Source organism: Trachymyrmex cornetzi, unplaced genomic scaffold (genome assembly GCF_001594075.2).
Source record: "Trachymyrmex cornetzi isolate Tcor2-1 unplaced genomic scaffold, Tcor1.1 scaffold230, whole genome shotgun sequence".
Lineage (NCBI taxonomy): Eukaryota > Metazoa > Arthropoda > Insecta > Hymenoptera > Formicidae > Trachymyrmex > Trachymyrmex cornetzi.
Genome location: NW_017296957.1, coordinates 905,202 through 918,481, shown reverse-complemented (window position 1 = coordinate 918,481; position 13,280 = coordinate 905,202). Strand labels below are relative to the sequence as shown.

Genomic DNA, 13,280 nt, shown 5'->3' with positions numbered 1-13,280 from the left:
CCAACATGGCTGTTGCTACTGCCTCGGTCTCATGAAGAAGCAGTCTGTTCTTTTTCCCGCGGTCGGATCGTGTACCCCGAATCTGGCTCTTTCCTAGTTATATCATTCATTCGGCCTTTTGTGTTTAGTAATACATCAAATAATTAGGAGTTGATCTCCTTTACACTAAATAATTGTGGACTTTCCGCTCTAATACATTTTTCCGCGGTCAATTAAATTTTGTCATTGGACAAATTCAGCATCGCTCTGTGATTGGTCAACTGGTTTCTGACTCTCTAAATATGTGCAAAATAAATTGAAATAATTGGAAATGACTCTAAATAATTAATCCTTTACTCTTTAATAATTCCTGTTGCTGAATTAATTCAATTTCAATAGTTAATTGATAAAATATTGATATGCGAGTATATCTATATGTGTCTTCGTCTGAGACAATTCGTATATTACGAAATAATTACAATTACTTTATAAATGGCTAGTTACGCCTTAGTTTAGTTTGAAATAATTACTGGAAGTTAAATTAACATTGTTAGTTGCAAAATATCTCGCATATTAAAATTTTGTCCTTTGTGATACTTTAATGCGTCTTAACGCTATACAATCTATTTGGAACAACTTTCACTTTATCTTTTGCTGATAATTAATTTGGAATCTCTGTATCGAGAATGTACTGAAATAATTGTTTATATTGCCTTTTGGCTAAGTTTAGAAATTTTGATCTATCTGTCTTTGTCTTACCCATGTGCTTTGTTCCAAATATCTTACATGCTTGAAATAATTATATATCATGCAAAACAATTAGGTTGTCTAAACCTTATCAAGAAATAAATATTTTTAACTGAATAATATCCAATATTTGCTAATTAATAGCTTCTTACCTTCTAGGTCTTAATTTACTTATACTTTATATTTCAGGGTCACCCATCATTCACAGCGATATTTATTTTGGTAAGTACCTTACTTTTCTTATTTGTATTAATTCATGTTTTGTCCATATAGCTTATTTTAATTATTCCTTTCTTTCAGGTTGCTACGCTGGAATGGTTTGGATCGCCTTGCTGCTCTGAGGATTAGGTAGGTTGAGTATTATATTTATTTTTCATGTTTTTCCTCTTTTTACTTTTCTGATAATCTATTTCTTTTATTAATAAAACATATAAAATTAAAATGTCGAGTATTCCTTTAAACTCAATTAATGTGTACCCTTGGTATTTAGGTAAGTATAAAATAATTATTGCTTTTTCTTTTACGTGACTATTGCACCTCGGATAGGACTTGACCTTGTACAAAATATAATCGTATAAATGAATGAAAATAATGAATAAAATAATTAAAAAGCTAGTTATGATGGTCTTGTCGTCCTACTCCCGCTGATTGGCATACGCTGTTCGCATTGTTGTCTCCGGCTGCTTCGCATCGTCCGGAAATATTTTCCTTTCCGCCACTGTCATCCTTGGCGTTAGGTTCTGTAAAGTTTTTGTATTTCTTTTTATAGCTAGTTATATGTATATATGGAGAAAAATGCACTCGGTTGCAAGGTTTGGTATCTTATATAGGTTATCACCTATATAAAAATTATATAAAAATTATATAAAAATTGTTTGTTTTCAGAACTTCTCGCTACAAGCGAACGTCTGATCGAGCGAATCAGAATAACGTTTTCGGGAAGATTTCGCGTCAATTTAAGTATAATTTAAGTATAATTGAATAAAACAGAAAGATGGATTCCATATTTGTTCGTAAAAAATTATTTTAGCATATATTTAGCCGATATTCTACAATGTCCCAACCCTGACAGCAAGTCCCAACCCTGACTACATTTTTTGTTTTTTTAATTTGTCTATAATTTTTTTTTTCAATGGTGCGCGTTGATTCGTCCAACGTGAAACTTTCTTATAATCATCCTAACTTTGAAATAAGACGACAAAATCGAGAAATTTCTAATTTAAACAAAAGTTATACAGCAAAGTCAAAAGGTGTCCCAACCCTGACGACATTCCCCTATATATTTTCGAATTATTTTTGTCGTTTCTTGGAGCACCTAATTAGCACTTAATTCTGGTGTATTTGTTTTGTTTGTTTACGCAATAATTATTAATTTTTTTATTGGGGGGGGGAGAACTAACTTAATATTAAGCTTGCCCCCCAAAAAAATTTTTTTTCTCTTCCAAACGGTTCGAGCACCTAATTTGGCACTGCAACACCTAATTAGCACCTAATTAGTACCTAATTTTGGTATGTGTTAGAATTCATTTATCGTTGGTGGGGAGATTAGCTTAACAGGGGTATTCTCTAAATCTTAAATTCTGAATCACACACACACAAACAGCGGATTACAGCTACCGGATTGGCATCGGAAATCGAACCGCAAGATTCGCACCTTTCGTAAGATAGTGTCGCGATTCCTGTCATGTGTCACACGGAAGTTTTGAATCCTATAATTCGATCTCTGAATTCCAGCACGCGATCTGTTGCCAGATTCCAGCTTCAATTATGCGATGATCTCTATGCGTTTGTTTTTACTAACAAGAAGAAATGTCCAAAGACATGATATGTTTGTATATGCAATAATTTCTATAATATAAAATAATAATTTATGTGAAGAACCGTTATAATTAATACGATTATTAACGGATGAAATATTTATAAAGGATCTTCATCTTGATACGTATTAATTCTTAACTTCCATTAGACGTCTCATCAATCGAAGCAATTAGCACAGACTTAGTCAGTGCTCTAAGAGATGACGCATTTATGTTCCCACTCAGATATAACTTCAGTGAGATAACTTGAGATTCATACCGGGTCTTTTATCTTCAATTTCAACGCGCGATGATCTACCCTTGTACTTCACAATCTTTGTGGTTGCTCCTTTGTCTACCTTGGACGCGTAAACGTTATCGATTAGTACGAAAATAAAATTAGCAACGGGGGAGCGTGCACGCATTTTTTTACTTTAATGGCTGAAAGGCAAAAGTATTCTCTGAACAGCTCTAACCAAGAGAGAAAGCTATTACCGTTATAAAAATTAGTTTAGAAAAATTAAATTATAGAAATAATCGAATATATTATCACATTATGAACTGCTAAGTGTAATTATGGTAATAATGAATTATACATTTTTTAATTGGCTTATTGGATAATTACTTTTCCCAGTATAAAGGTTTTAGTTAGTTTCTTTTTGTAATAAAAAGAGACTAAGTACTCTCTTTCATGATTTTTATTTAAATTATTTATAATTTATTGTTGAAGAACTTAAAAAAAATCTGTTTATGATTTATTCACGCTACTTTATAGGAAAATCGGCTCTGAATTAGTATTCAGTGGTTTTGAGGTACTTTATAATGCTTCGACAAACAGCTTAGGCTGTTCCGCTGTCGGCTTTAAATGTTATTAAGATGTTCGATTAAGCCTTGTGGCTTTATATCGGCGACGTGGGAAGTTGTCGGCGTGCGTTGTATAGGAAAACAACAAAGTTATTACCTGAAGAGAAAGAGAGAGGAGAGAGAGAGAGAGAGAGAGAGAAAGGGAGAGACTTTGTATCGGGCGAGAATAACTAACGCTCTTGCTTTTACGATCTATCCTTACGGTTAGTATCCACATATACAGCGTCGTTGGACGGTAAATTTTCACTGTTGCACTATTCTTAAAACGTTCGTCGTTTATACTTTATCACGCGGGACCGGATGGAGTCAATTCGTTGTATCATGAAATCGTAAATGGAAATAAAAGTGATAACAATGGACAGCGATTTTCTTAAGATTTCAACGGGAAGGTATATATAATTCAACCCTGTCGCTTAGTATCTCGTATACAAAGAAAGGACAAACTTTTACTGTGCAATTTATTTAGATAAAAAAAGATTATTTTTTTGCTACACGAATAGAGTTATCGAATAAATTTAATAATAGTATCTTATTAACTATTATTTGAAGTTTTAGCTTAAAAATTGATTTGACATTTGTAAATAAATTATCTTTTGTTTCAAGAATTCTTTAAACTTATATATGTATGATGCTGGTAATCAATAAGTACCAATGCAGATAAAAGAATTTCAGATAGACACAAAAATATAGGTGCTTAATATTTTTTGTCAAAGTTCCAGAGGATATACGTTTCAAATCATAAGCTTACATTCTTTATAATTCTGCGCAGATATAACTTTTTTGTTATTTTTGTTCCATGAAAGTTATATTTATGATGATCTCCAAAATTCACATTTTGTGGCTCTGTTTTCTGGTTTTTCAATTAATTTATAATTTATAATCATACAAACAAAAAATGCAGACATTATATTGTTCATAAAAAAAAATCTAGACTTTAAGTATATCACAATAGTTAAAAGCGCGGTTCATTTAATACTGCAAATACTTCGTTGATTAATGAGAAAAAACAATTTTATAAATTGACCAATCAAAGAATGCTTCAAAGCATTTGCAGCGCTTAAGTGGATTGCACTTTATATCTTAAATTAAATCTGTCTAAAGCTCGTATTCTAAAGTTCAATTGTATCAGAACTCTACATCAAACAGATTTATTTTAAAAGCTGTTATTCTTTTTTCGATTACAAGTGAAAAATTCGCTCGATCAAACTTGGCGCTAAAGTTGGTGAACTTAAGTCAAGTTTTCGTAGCTTTTCAAATTTAAGTTGGTCTTATTTTCCGATCTATCACGCAATCTAACAGTTTTCTACGGGGAACGGAGCCAACGACGGCACGATCAGGATGTTTCGTCCTGATGCTAACGTTAATACGTCTTTGTCCACGATAGCGCATTGTTCGCTACATAAAAGCTCTACCGGATGGCGAGTGTGACGCCGTAGTATATACGAATATATGTTGTAGGATATCGACCGTTTCGCTACTCATGTATTACACCGTTGCATAGACACATACACGTGAACATGGATAGGGGAACCAGGGATGGTGTACTCGAGTTGTCCTATAGCCGTAGTCGGGTTGTGCCGATTGAACGAGAGACTCTGGTAGCCGTATGCCATGGTAGTCGTATGCCATGCTTTCGCGGCCTTCGGCACTGGGGTTGGACCGACCCACATCCAAATCGATTCCGGACGATTGTTTCTCAAACCCGTGCACACGGGGATGTTCGGTAAAAGGCGCGTTCGTTAATCGGAACGATCCTATTGCCTATTGAACTGTTAACTGAAACGATTTCTTTCCTACGCTAAAATTTAATTGTACTCTACATTTTTTCCATTGTATATATATTTTATTCTAAAATCTTAACGCTCTTCTAAGTATTGTTTATTTCGAATTTCAAAGTCCTAAAGTTTCTGTAAAATTAAAAAAATAAGCATAAGTTTGTTATCTATTTACAGTTAAAAAGCGCAATTTATCGAAATACTAGCGTCTCAAAAAATAGAATCAAAATCAATATAAAAAATTTTGACGAGTCCACTCTTTTAAGTAAAAGGTATATTTATGATACTTGTATTTTTAAATTCCATTTGAAGATTAAGAACTATTTACATCTCGACTCGTTTTTTCAAAGAGAAAGCTTTTCATACTTCCCGATTTCAGATCGTTAAATGTAATATTCACACGTCCATCAACGAACACCCTATATCTTCCTGCTCGAAAATCCTGTGGCCCTTTTCCCTTTCCCTTGCCCAACTGTATAATTAAAAACTCCGGGTGTGTGCTGGTTGGTGAGGGCGAGGCGGTTCGTTCTATTTAATGGTATGGAGATAATCGGAAGGCCACTTCGGCTGTGCTGGTAGCCGGCTTGGCACCGGTGGTCGTAGTTATTGGTTTCTCCTTTTGTATGGATATTTTCTCTTGGTAGAAGCAGCGATGGATATGTCGCTTTAAGTAAAATTGGCCACGAGCTTTCGCGGATTTGGATTTTTACGTCCCTTTTGTTGTCTCATCGCTCTATATAATTTTAGCTGAAGTTGTGTTATCTCAATATAATACGTAGTATAGTTGTATGTACTGCATCGTTATGCTCTAAATGTTATTTAATATATACAAAAAAATTGTCAATTTTGAAAATTTTTCAAATATTGAAAGAAGAAACTATATAGACCTATCCTAATATTCCAAAAGTTTTTTAGGAAACTTATTTTATTTGAAGAATCGTGATGATATTGGCTCGATTATCAGCTGAATAATCGGAAAGTGATGATAATAAGAAAAGATAAAATGATAATAATCGCGATGATGTCGCTGACTTGTAGTTAATCATTGCCCTCGCGATGACTTCGCAATCGTGTCACCGACTTCATCGAAGCATAGCAACTTCCCGTTGTCAAATGACTGCAATTCGTAGGCCTTCGTCGTGACGCTGCATCCTGCGACTATTGTCGCGATAATAATCCTCGGTCGGAATCATGACAGATCTCGTCTGCCTTATGTTGCAGGAGCGGCGAGTCCGATAATCCGGGCGATGGGTGGACGGACGAGAGGACTTTGAGAGTTTGTACGATATACAAACCTTGTCACCGACTCGATCGCTGAGTATCCGGGCTGAGTTTTCAACAAGACGATGGAGGCTTGCCCCGCGAATGTATCCAGGATAGAGGGTGCGTAGGACTCGCGCAGAGGTAGACCAGGAACGAGAGATCCAGCATGGGGAAGTGTTGCAGCAAGCGGCAAGAGTCTCAACCGATCGGTGAGTCAAATTACGATCGATAACATGCACTGTAGAAGTAATTATCGCTTTATCACTGTAATAATTGATAATAATATATGTATGATTGCGTCAAAGTCACCACAGTAGAAGAAAAGAATTAAAGTTTCCCTTTCTATCTTTCTGTCATCTGTCATCATCTTTGTAATTATTGAATTGAATCCGATCTTTAATTTTTCGAGGAACTAAAAAATCCGTCTCGCTTTTTATGTAGGTTTAATTAAGTGTTGGCTCTAATAATACACAAGTATATAGTTGTGCTATAAAATGGTAACTGCTAATTAAATAAAAAGTCATGTCGATAATATTTCTTTCAACTCAACGGATAAATTTCTCAACGAAAATGACAATTTCAGCGGAGAATAAAAGTCGAGTTTATTATTTAAAATTTGTAGTATTTAGTGCATAGATAAAAGATATATTTCTTATCGGATTGGTCTTCCTTGATGAGAGACGGATTTTTCTCTCTATTCAGGCTATAAGAAAGCAGACACGGGACTCAGCTCAAAGCACAGCAATGGAGGTTCCTTGGACCGATACACCGCCGACCCAAATCAGAGAGGCGTGCAAGCTCGGGCGGATATTATCCGACCGAGGCCGACACCCTGTAAGCTACAGATACCGCATCAGCAACCCCGTAAAACGAATCCGCCTGTTAAGTCTGCATGTGTGTATTTTAAGTTACTCGTTTTTTGCTTCCGTAGAACGACCAAATCTGGACCAAGATAGAATCTTGTTTGCAAGTAGCCCAATCTTGTTTTATTATGGAACCGCTTAGTGTTTAGTAGTCATTGTTTCGACCTGTTTTAAATGTTTCTGTCGTTATCCCGAACCGGTTTAATTTTAATTAGATTATTTCTTAATATAAAAAGAGATCTCTACGATTCTTGAGAATAAAAAAGGGTCATATAATTTATAATATATATGAAGTTGTTTGACTTCAAAGTATTCTAATTTTGATTTTTTTAAGTATAAAGTGGCTGAAATATAAACTCAGTGGAAATGTAAATGAGATATTATTTTTCTCCGATTATTATCGCCCTTTGTGTAAAATAATTAGAAGCCCTTTAGTCAACTTGGTTCGTACCAAGTCTTTTAAAGTTAAATCGCTTCTAACCGGTTCGGGTTCCTCGATTTCTCTCCCGCTCAAAGAACAATTTGACGAGACTACTGTTTCTTTCCCGATGCAGCGCACTCACAAAGATCCAACAAGATCGTGGTGGCATTGTACAATTACACGGCGCGAGAAAGTACCGACGTTAGTTTCATGAAAGGCGACCGAATGGAGGTCCTCGACGATTCCGAGCCGGACTGGTGGAGAGTGCTGCACTTAACGACTCTGCAGGAAGGCCTGATCCCTTGGAACTTCGTAGCTGTCGAGCGGTCGGTCGAGAGCGAAGAGTGAGCATTTATCTTCTATTCTTCTCTTAGATTTCTTTCGTTGTATTTCTCGATAAGGTATTGTGTACCTAATATCACGACCTTTGCAGTTGGTTCTTTGAAAATGTGTCGCGTAAGGAGGCGGGCAAACTGCTACTAGTTGACGAGAATCCTCGCGGTACATTCTTGGTGAGGCCGAGCGAGCACAATCCTCGGGGTTACAGCTTATCTGTTAAGGATTGGGAAGAAGGAAGAGGTCATCATGTGAAACATTACAAGATTAAGCCGCTCGATAATGGCGGCTTTTTTATCGCCACCAATCAAACATTCTCTAGCTTACCGGCTCTGGTTATGGCATACAGCAGTAAGTTTTAGATTTAGTTAAAATAATGAATTTATATTCAGCAATATCTTTGTGTTAATATCATGCATAGATATATTTTATTTTTGTGTGTAATTTAATAAAAAAATCTCTTTAAAAAATAAAATAAAAAGATAAGATATATGTGTTCGAGAAATCTATCTTTAACGGCATTTCTATTATTCAGAAAACGCGTTGGGTCTCTGTCACGTGCTTTCGAAGCCCTGCCCGAAACCGCAACCGGACATGTGGGATCTCGGACCTGAGTTGCGCGACAAGTGGGAAATCAATAGGAACGAGATACAGCTGATCTCGGAATTGGGTAACGGCAATTTCGGCAAGGTTTATTACGGCAAATGGCGAAACAAAATTGAGGTGGCGGTAAAGACGCTGCGTCCAGGGACCATGTCGACCGAGGCGTTTCTGCAGGAGGCAGCCATAATGAAGCAATTCCGACACAGGCATCTGGTCGCGTTATATGCGGTCTGCTCGAAAGAGGAGCCCATCTATATTGTACAAGAGTACATGTGTAACGGCAGCCTGTTGGACTTCCTCCGAAAGGGAGACGGCAAGTACATGCAGTTCGAGGATCTAATTTACATTGCAGCCCAAGTGGCCTCCGGTATGGAATACCTCGAGAGCAAACAGCTCATACACAGAGATCTCGCGGCAAGGAACGTACTGATCGGCGAGAAAAACAAAGCGAAAATCTGCGACTTTGGTCTCGCTAGGGTGATCGAGGACGACGAATATTGTCCGAAACAGGGCAGCAGGTTCCCTGTCAAGTGGACTGCGCCAGAGGCTATCGTCTATGGCAGGTTCAGCATTAAGAGCGACGTCTGGTCCTACGGAATCCTACTGATGGAGCTCTTCACTTACGGACAAGTTCCTTATCCTGGTAAATTACGTCCCGTATTATTCATATACTTAGTTCATTTCTATACATTTTTGTCACGTATGCAACTATCACGCCGTTAGGTATCAAAGAAGCAATGGTAATCCTTGAGATAAATAACATTTTATTATTTTCAACTTCCATGTATATATGTCAAATATAAATCAATCCATTTCTGTGATTAGTTTTAAAATAAACGACATTCATATTAACGTTTGCAAATAATAAATAATAAACTAAATTTTAGTTAAATTTAATAAATTTTCTTGAGTTAAATTGTTTAATTTCATCATTTTAATTAAATTAACGCCTAATATTGAGTGCAAATATATTTATTTTTATTAATAAAAAAGTTATAGCATATAAATTAAAAAAATGTTATAACGAGGATGACAGTATGGCACCAAAGAGTTAAGTATATACTTTATCATACATGTTTTCTTTCAGGTATGCACGGTCGTGAAGTGATTGAGCAAGTGGACAAGGGCTACCGTATGCCGAAACCATTGAACCATCCACTACCCGACAGCATCTACCGACTGATGCTGCAGTGTTGGGACGCTAGCCCCGAGAAGCGGCCCACGTTCGAGTTCCTGAATCACTATTTCGAATCGTTCAACGTCACTAGCGAAATACCGTATCTCGAACCGCCGACGGACTGATATACAGCCCATCAATATATGCAAAATCATCATCTGCCGCCGCACGGTCACTTTCACCCAGCCCACATCAATTGTGCCATGGAATTTTATGGTATTTACTGCTAAGAAAATTATTTAGCATGCATTACGCTGCCCTCATCGGAACCTTCGCGGACTGGGTGCATCGTTCTCACGGAAGGAAAATACTTCTAATAGGAGAACACGTATACATCCTCGCGAGATTTTGCATCGTTGTCGCAAGTGGCATTTTTTGGACTGCGAAATTTTTCTGTAAACTTTGGCGACCAATCTTCTTGACATACAGTGCCGCGAATTTATCGAACTTATCACTGTCAAATGCTGCCGAAAATTTCACCTCTCGTCTCTTTTTTCTCCTCTCTCCCTTACGTGTCCTTACATGTCCTTAGTGTTAAGCACTAAAAACGTCAAACGGATTGGAAGTTGAGTGTGCCATGGTGTTTTTTGTAAGTACCGTTCGCAGGAACGGATTAACAAGATTCTAAATCTTCATGACCAATCAGGCATTAACCATAATATTTAGAATCGGAAACGAGAAATGACTGCGTTATTAGAATCGCAGAAGCACCGGCGAGTCGTTTTACCTGCCCATAAAATTTGCGACTATTTAAGCGCGTTTTCGTACTTTCGACGAGGAGCAACCACAATAAAGACGCTAGCAATGTCGATAAATTTAGACACAAGTCACGGTATTAGGAAATAACGTGATTTAAGTTTGGAAGTAAAATTCGGAATTATGGATTATACAACATAATACATCGTATATTAGTATGTTAGCGTATGATTACGAGATATATATATTATATATATATACAGAGTGAAAAAAAAAGAGAAAATGAGGGAGTGTATGTGTGTGCGTGTTAGCGCGTATTGTGAATTTGTGACTTGTCACACAAGAGCATGTTGTATTTATATTTTATTGACCTCGGATCACAATTACATCCGAATTTTCCTAAAATCCAGTTTTTGGATACATAGTCCTCGAGGCAGATTTTCATACGTACCGTTTATGGCGAAACGCTATCATGAACGCGTGATTTTTCAAGAGCTGAACGTATATGAAATAAGATATGAAGGATGTTTACATGCATGAATTTCTCGCATGTATTTATCCGCTGAGAAAGGAGCTGGAGAAAAGAATTCTCATATGGAACCGTTACTGCGCACAAGCTGCATGAAGTTTACAACATTTTTGAATGCAGTAGGTTTGAACCCACCCCAAGTCGGATGTTAAATCGAGTTTAATGACGCCACATGCTCTATTTTGGTTTGTGATTGGACATGTACCTGGGTTGTATTCAAACCCATTGTACTCGAAAACGCTATTATTTTCGAGACGATATTAATGTTTGACGATTTATTCCTCCTAAGTGTTAAGAGTCACGTGTACGAGTTTACGTGCGCTTGCCTGTTATTGCTACGCAATAATTTCATTTCGGTTATAAAACGCACGCAAATGGACAATGAGATGCATCCACTTGGACTTCGAAGAAAGTCTCGATGCACAGTCGAGAATTTTATCTCATGAGAGCGATTTTCGGTAATAACTTGTTAACTTTACTGAGAACGATCTGAATGACAAAACTCTCGAATGTGCACACAGCCAAACGTGTCTGCCAAAAACAGATCCGATTGTATTTACGATTGTATCCGCTTTCGATTGATCTTTTTTTATAGTTCTTTTTTAATGTAGCACCGATGCATTTAATACCTGTGTTTTCACGCGTATAAGTTTATATATCCAATTATCGGATAATACATCCGATTTAAATATCCTGCGAAAACGCAGTGAATACCTCGCACAAATTTATGTTATTTTTTATTTCGGCAGTCGCTGTATGTTGAATTGACGCTCTTTCGCGAAGTACCATTGGTCTTGTTGAAGAGAGAAAAAATAAGGGTATAAAAATTAGGATAGATGAGGAAGGTGAGAAAGTTACTAATATCCGGATAAATGCGAATGCGTGAATGCGTTTCAGAGCAAAAAAGAAAGAGAAAAGAAAAATATTCCGAATCCCGTGATGTAAATCGACACGGTGGGTTTCACGTCGGGGTAAATCGGAAATGCATTTTCGGATAAACTTAAGTCATCGATGTTACTCGTACAAAGTGTCTGAAAAATTGTAAATTTTTCTACTTAAAGAAGGGAAATACAAACGACGGATTAGAGTAGGGATTACTTAGATAAGCGTGCCAGTCTCATTGGCGGATTGGCGACTTTGCTCTCTTCGCGGTGCTCGAAAAAAGTATTCTCGTGAATCATCTCCGATTCTCCAAGATTCAACGTCGTCCCCGCGAGGCACGTTATGCACGCGAGACTCAAAGATTAAGTCGATTGCACCAACTTCGGTTAAAGCCCCAGCTCTGGTTACCCCCCGTCATATCTTTTTGAATACTCTTTAATTTTAATCAAATAACATTTAACCTTTCACAAAAGGTAAAAATAAGAAATGCAGAAGTATATGAAACAGAATCTTAATTAACAGTACAACAAACACTGTGTTTTATTGCTAAATGCATCAAACTATGCACTACTTTGTCAATAAAGTGCTCATTAAACGAATAAATGAAACCTTACCATTAGTATAAAAATCTTAATTGGTATTGCCATCTTTGCTTCTCGAGCTACATTGTGGGTAGACTGGACAGATAATCTGAAAAGGATGGCGAATGGTTAATTGGAATTACTCAACCGATTGTTGATGCAATCAGCTGAGTCATACAACTGTAACGATTGCGTCACAGTTGGTTGTGCGATGATTAATTTTTTCCTTTATCTACGGTATAATTGAAATATCGATTTGAAATATTTAATTGGTAATTAAAGTGAGATAACCAAAGATGATATAATAAAGAGAAAATATTGACATTTAAGGAGGTTCTCGCGTTTCATGAAATATAAAGTTTTATTTAAACTAACGTACAATTTACAAGAAGTTTGTATTCTTCAATAAAAAAAGTTAGAATATATGTCAAATGAACGATGCGTATACATCAAATGAGCATCTTACAACTTTTATTTTGTCATTTTGAAAATATTTAGTAACATATAAAATTAACAATAATTATGTATAATGGCATAAAATATTATTAGTACTTTTTATTCCATTATTTTAATTGTTTTACGTATTATTATGAATAAACTATCTATTAACTAGGAAGTAGCGCGAGAACTTCCTTAAAATGTTCGTCATAAACGTGTGTTAATCAATTTTTCCTTTCTTACCTCTTTCTCTAGCATAGTAGGCACTGATTACAAAGAAACAAAAATTTTGCCAGAGTCGACCGACAAGATTGTGGGTGCAATCGATTT

At 36.3% G+C, this 13,280-nt stretch overlaps 1 protein-coding gene across 2 annotated transcripts in view; it reads left to right on the top strand.

Moving 5' to 3' along the window:
* The window catches only part of Src64B (Tyrosine-protein kinase Src64B), a 52,982-nt gene extending 40,225 nt beyond the window's left edge, over positions 1 to 12,757 (top strand). Inside the window, exons 2-7 of one of the 2 annotated variants that reach the window (XM_018507233.1) lie at positions 6,383 to 6,633; positions 7,127 to 7,258; positions 7,842 to 8,052; positions 8,142 to 8,395; positions 8,580 to 9,290; positions 9,735 to 12,757. In XM_018507233.1, coding sequence (XP_018362735.1) covers positions 6,591 to 6,633; positions 7,127 to 7,258; positions 7,842 to 8,052; positions 8,142 to 8,395; positions 8,580 to 9,290; positions 9,735 to 9,949 — 1,566 coding nt within the window. In that variant the 5' untranslated portion in view covers positions 6,383 to 6,590 and the 3' untranslated portion in view covers positions 9,950 to 12,757. Of the gene's footprint in view, positions 1 to 6,382; positions 6,634 to 7,126; positions 7,319 to 7,841; positions 8,053 to 8,141; positions 8,396 to 8,579; positions 9,291 to 9,734 lie in introns of both variants that reach the window. The other variant, XM_018507232.1, reaches the window with a different exon arrangement.
* Positions 12,758 to 13,280: the final 523 nt, after the last annotated feature.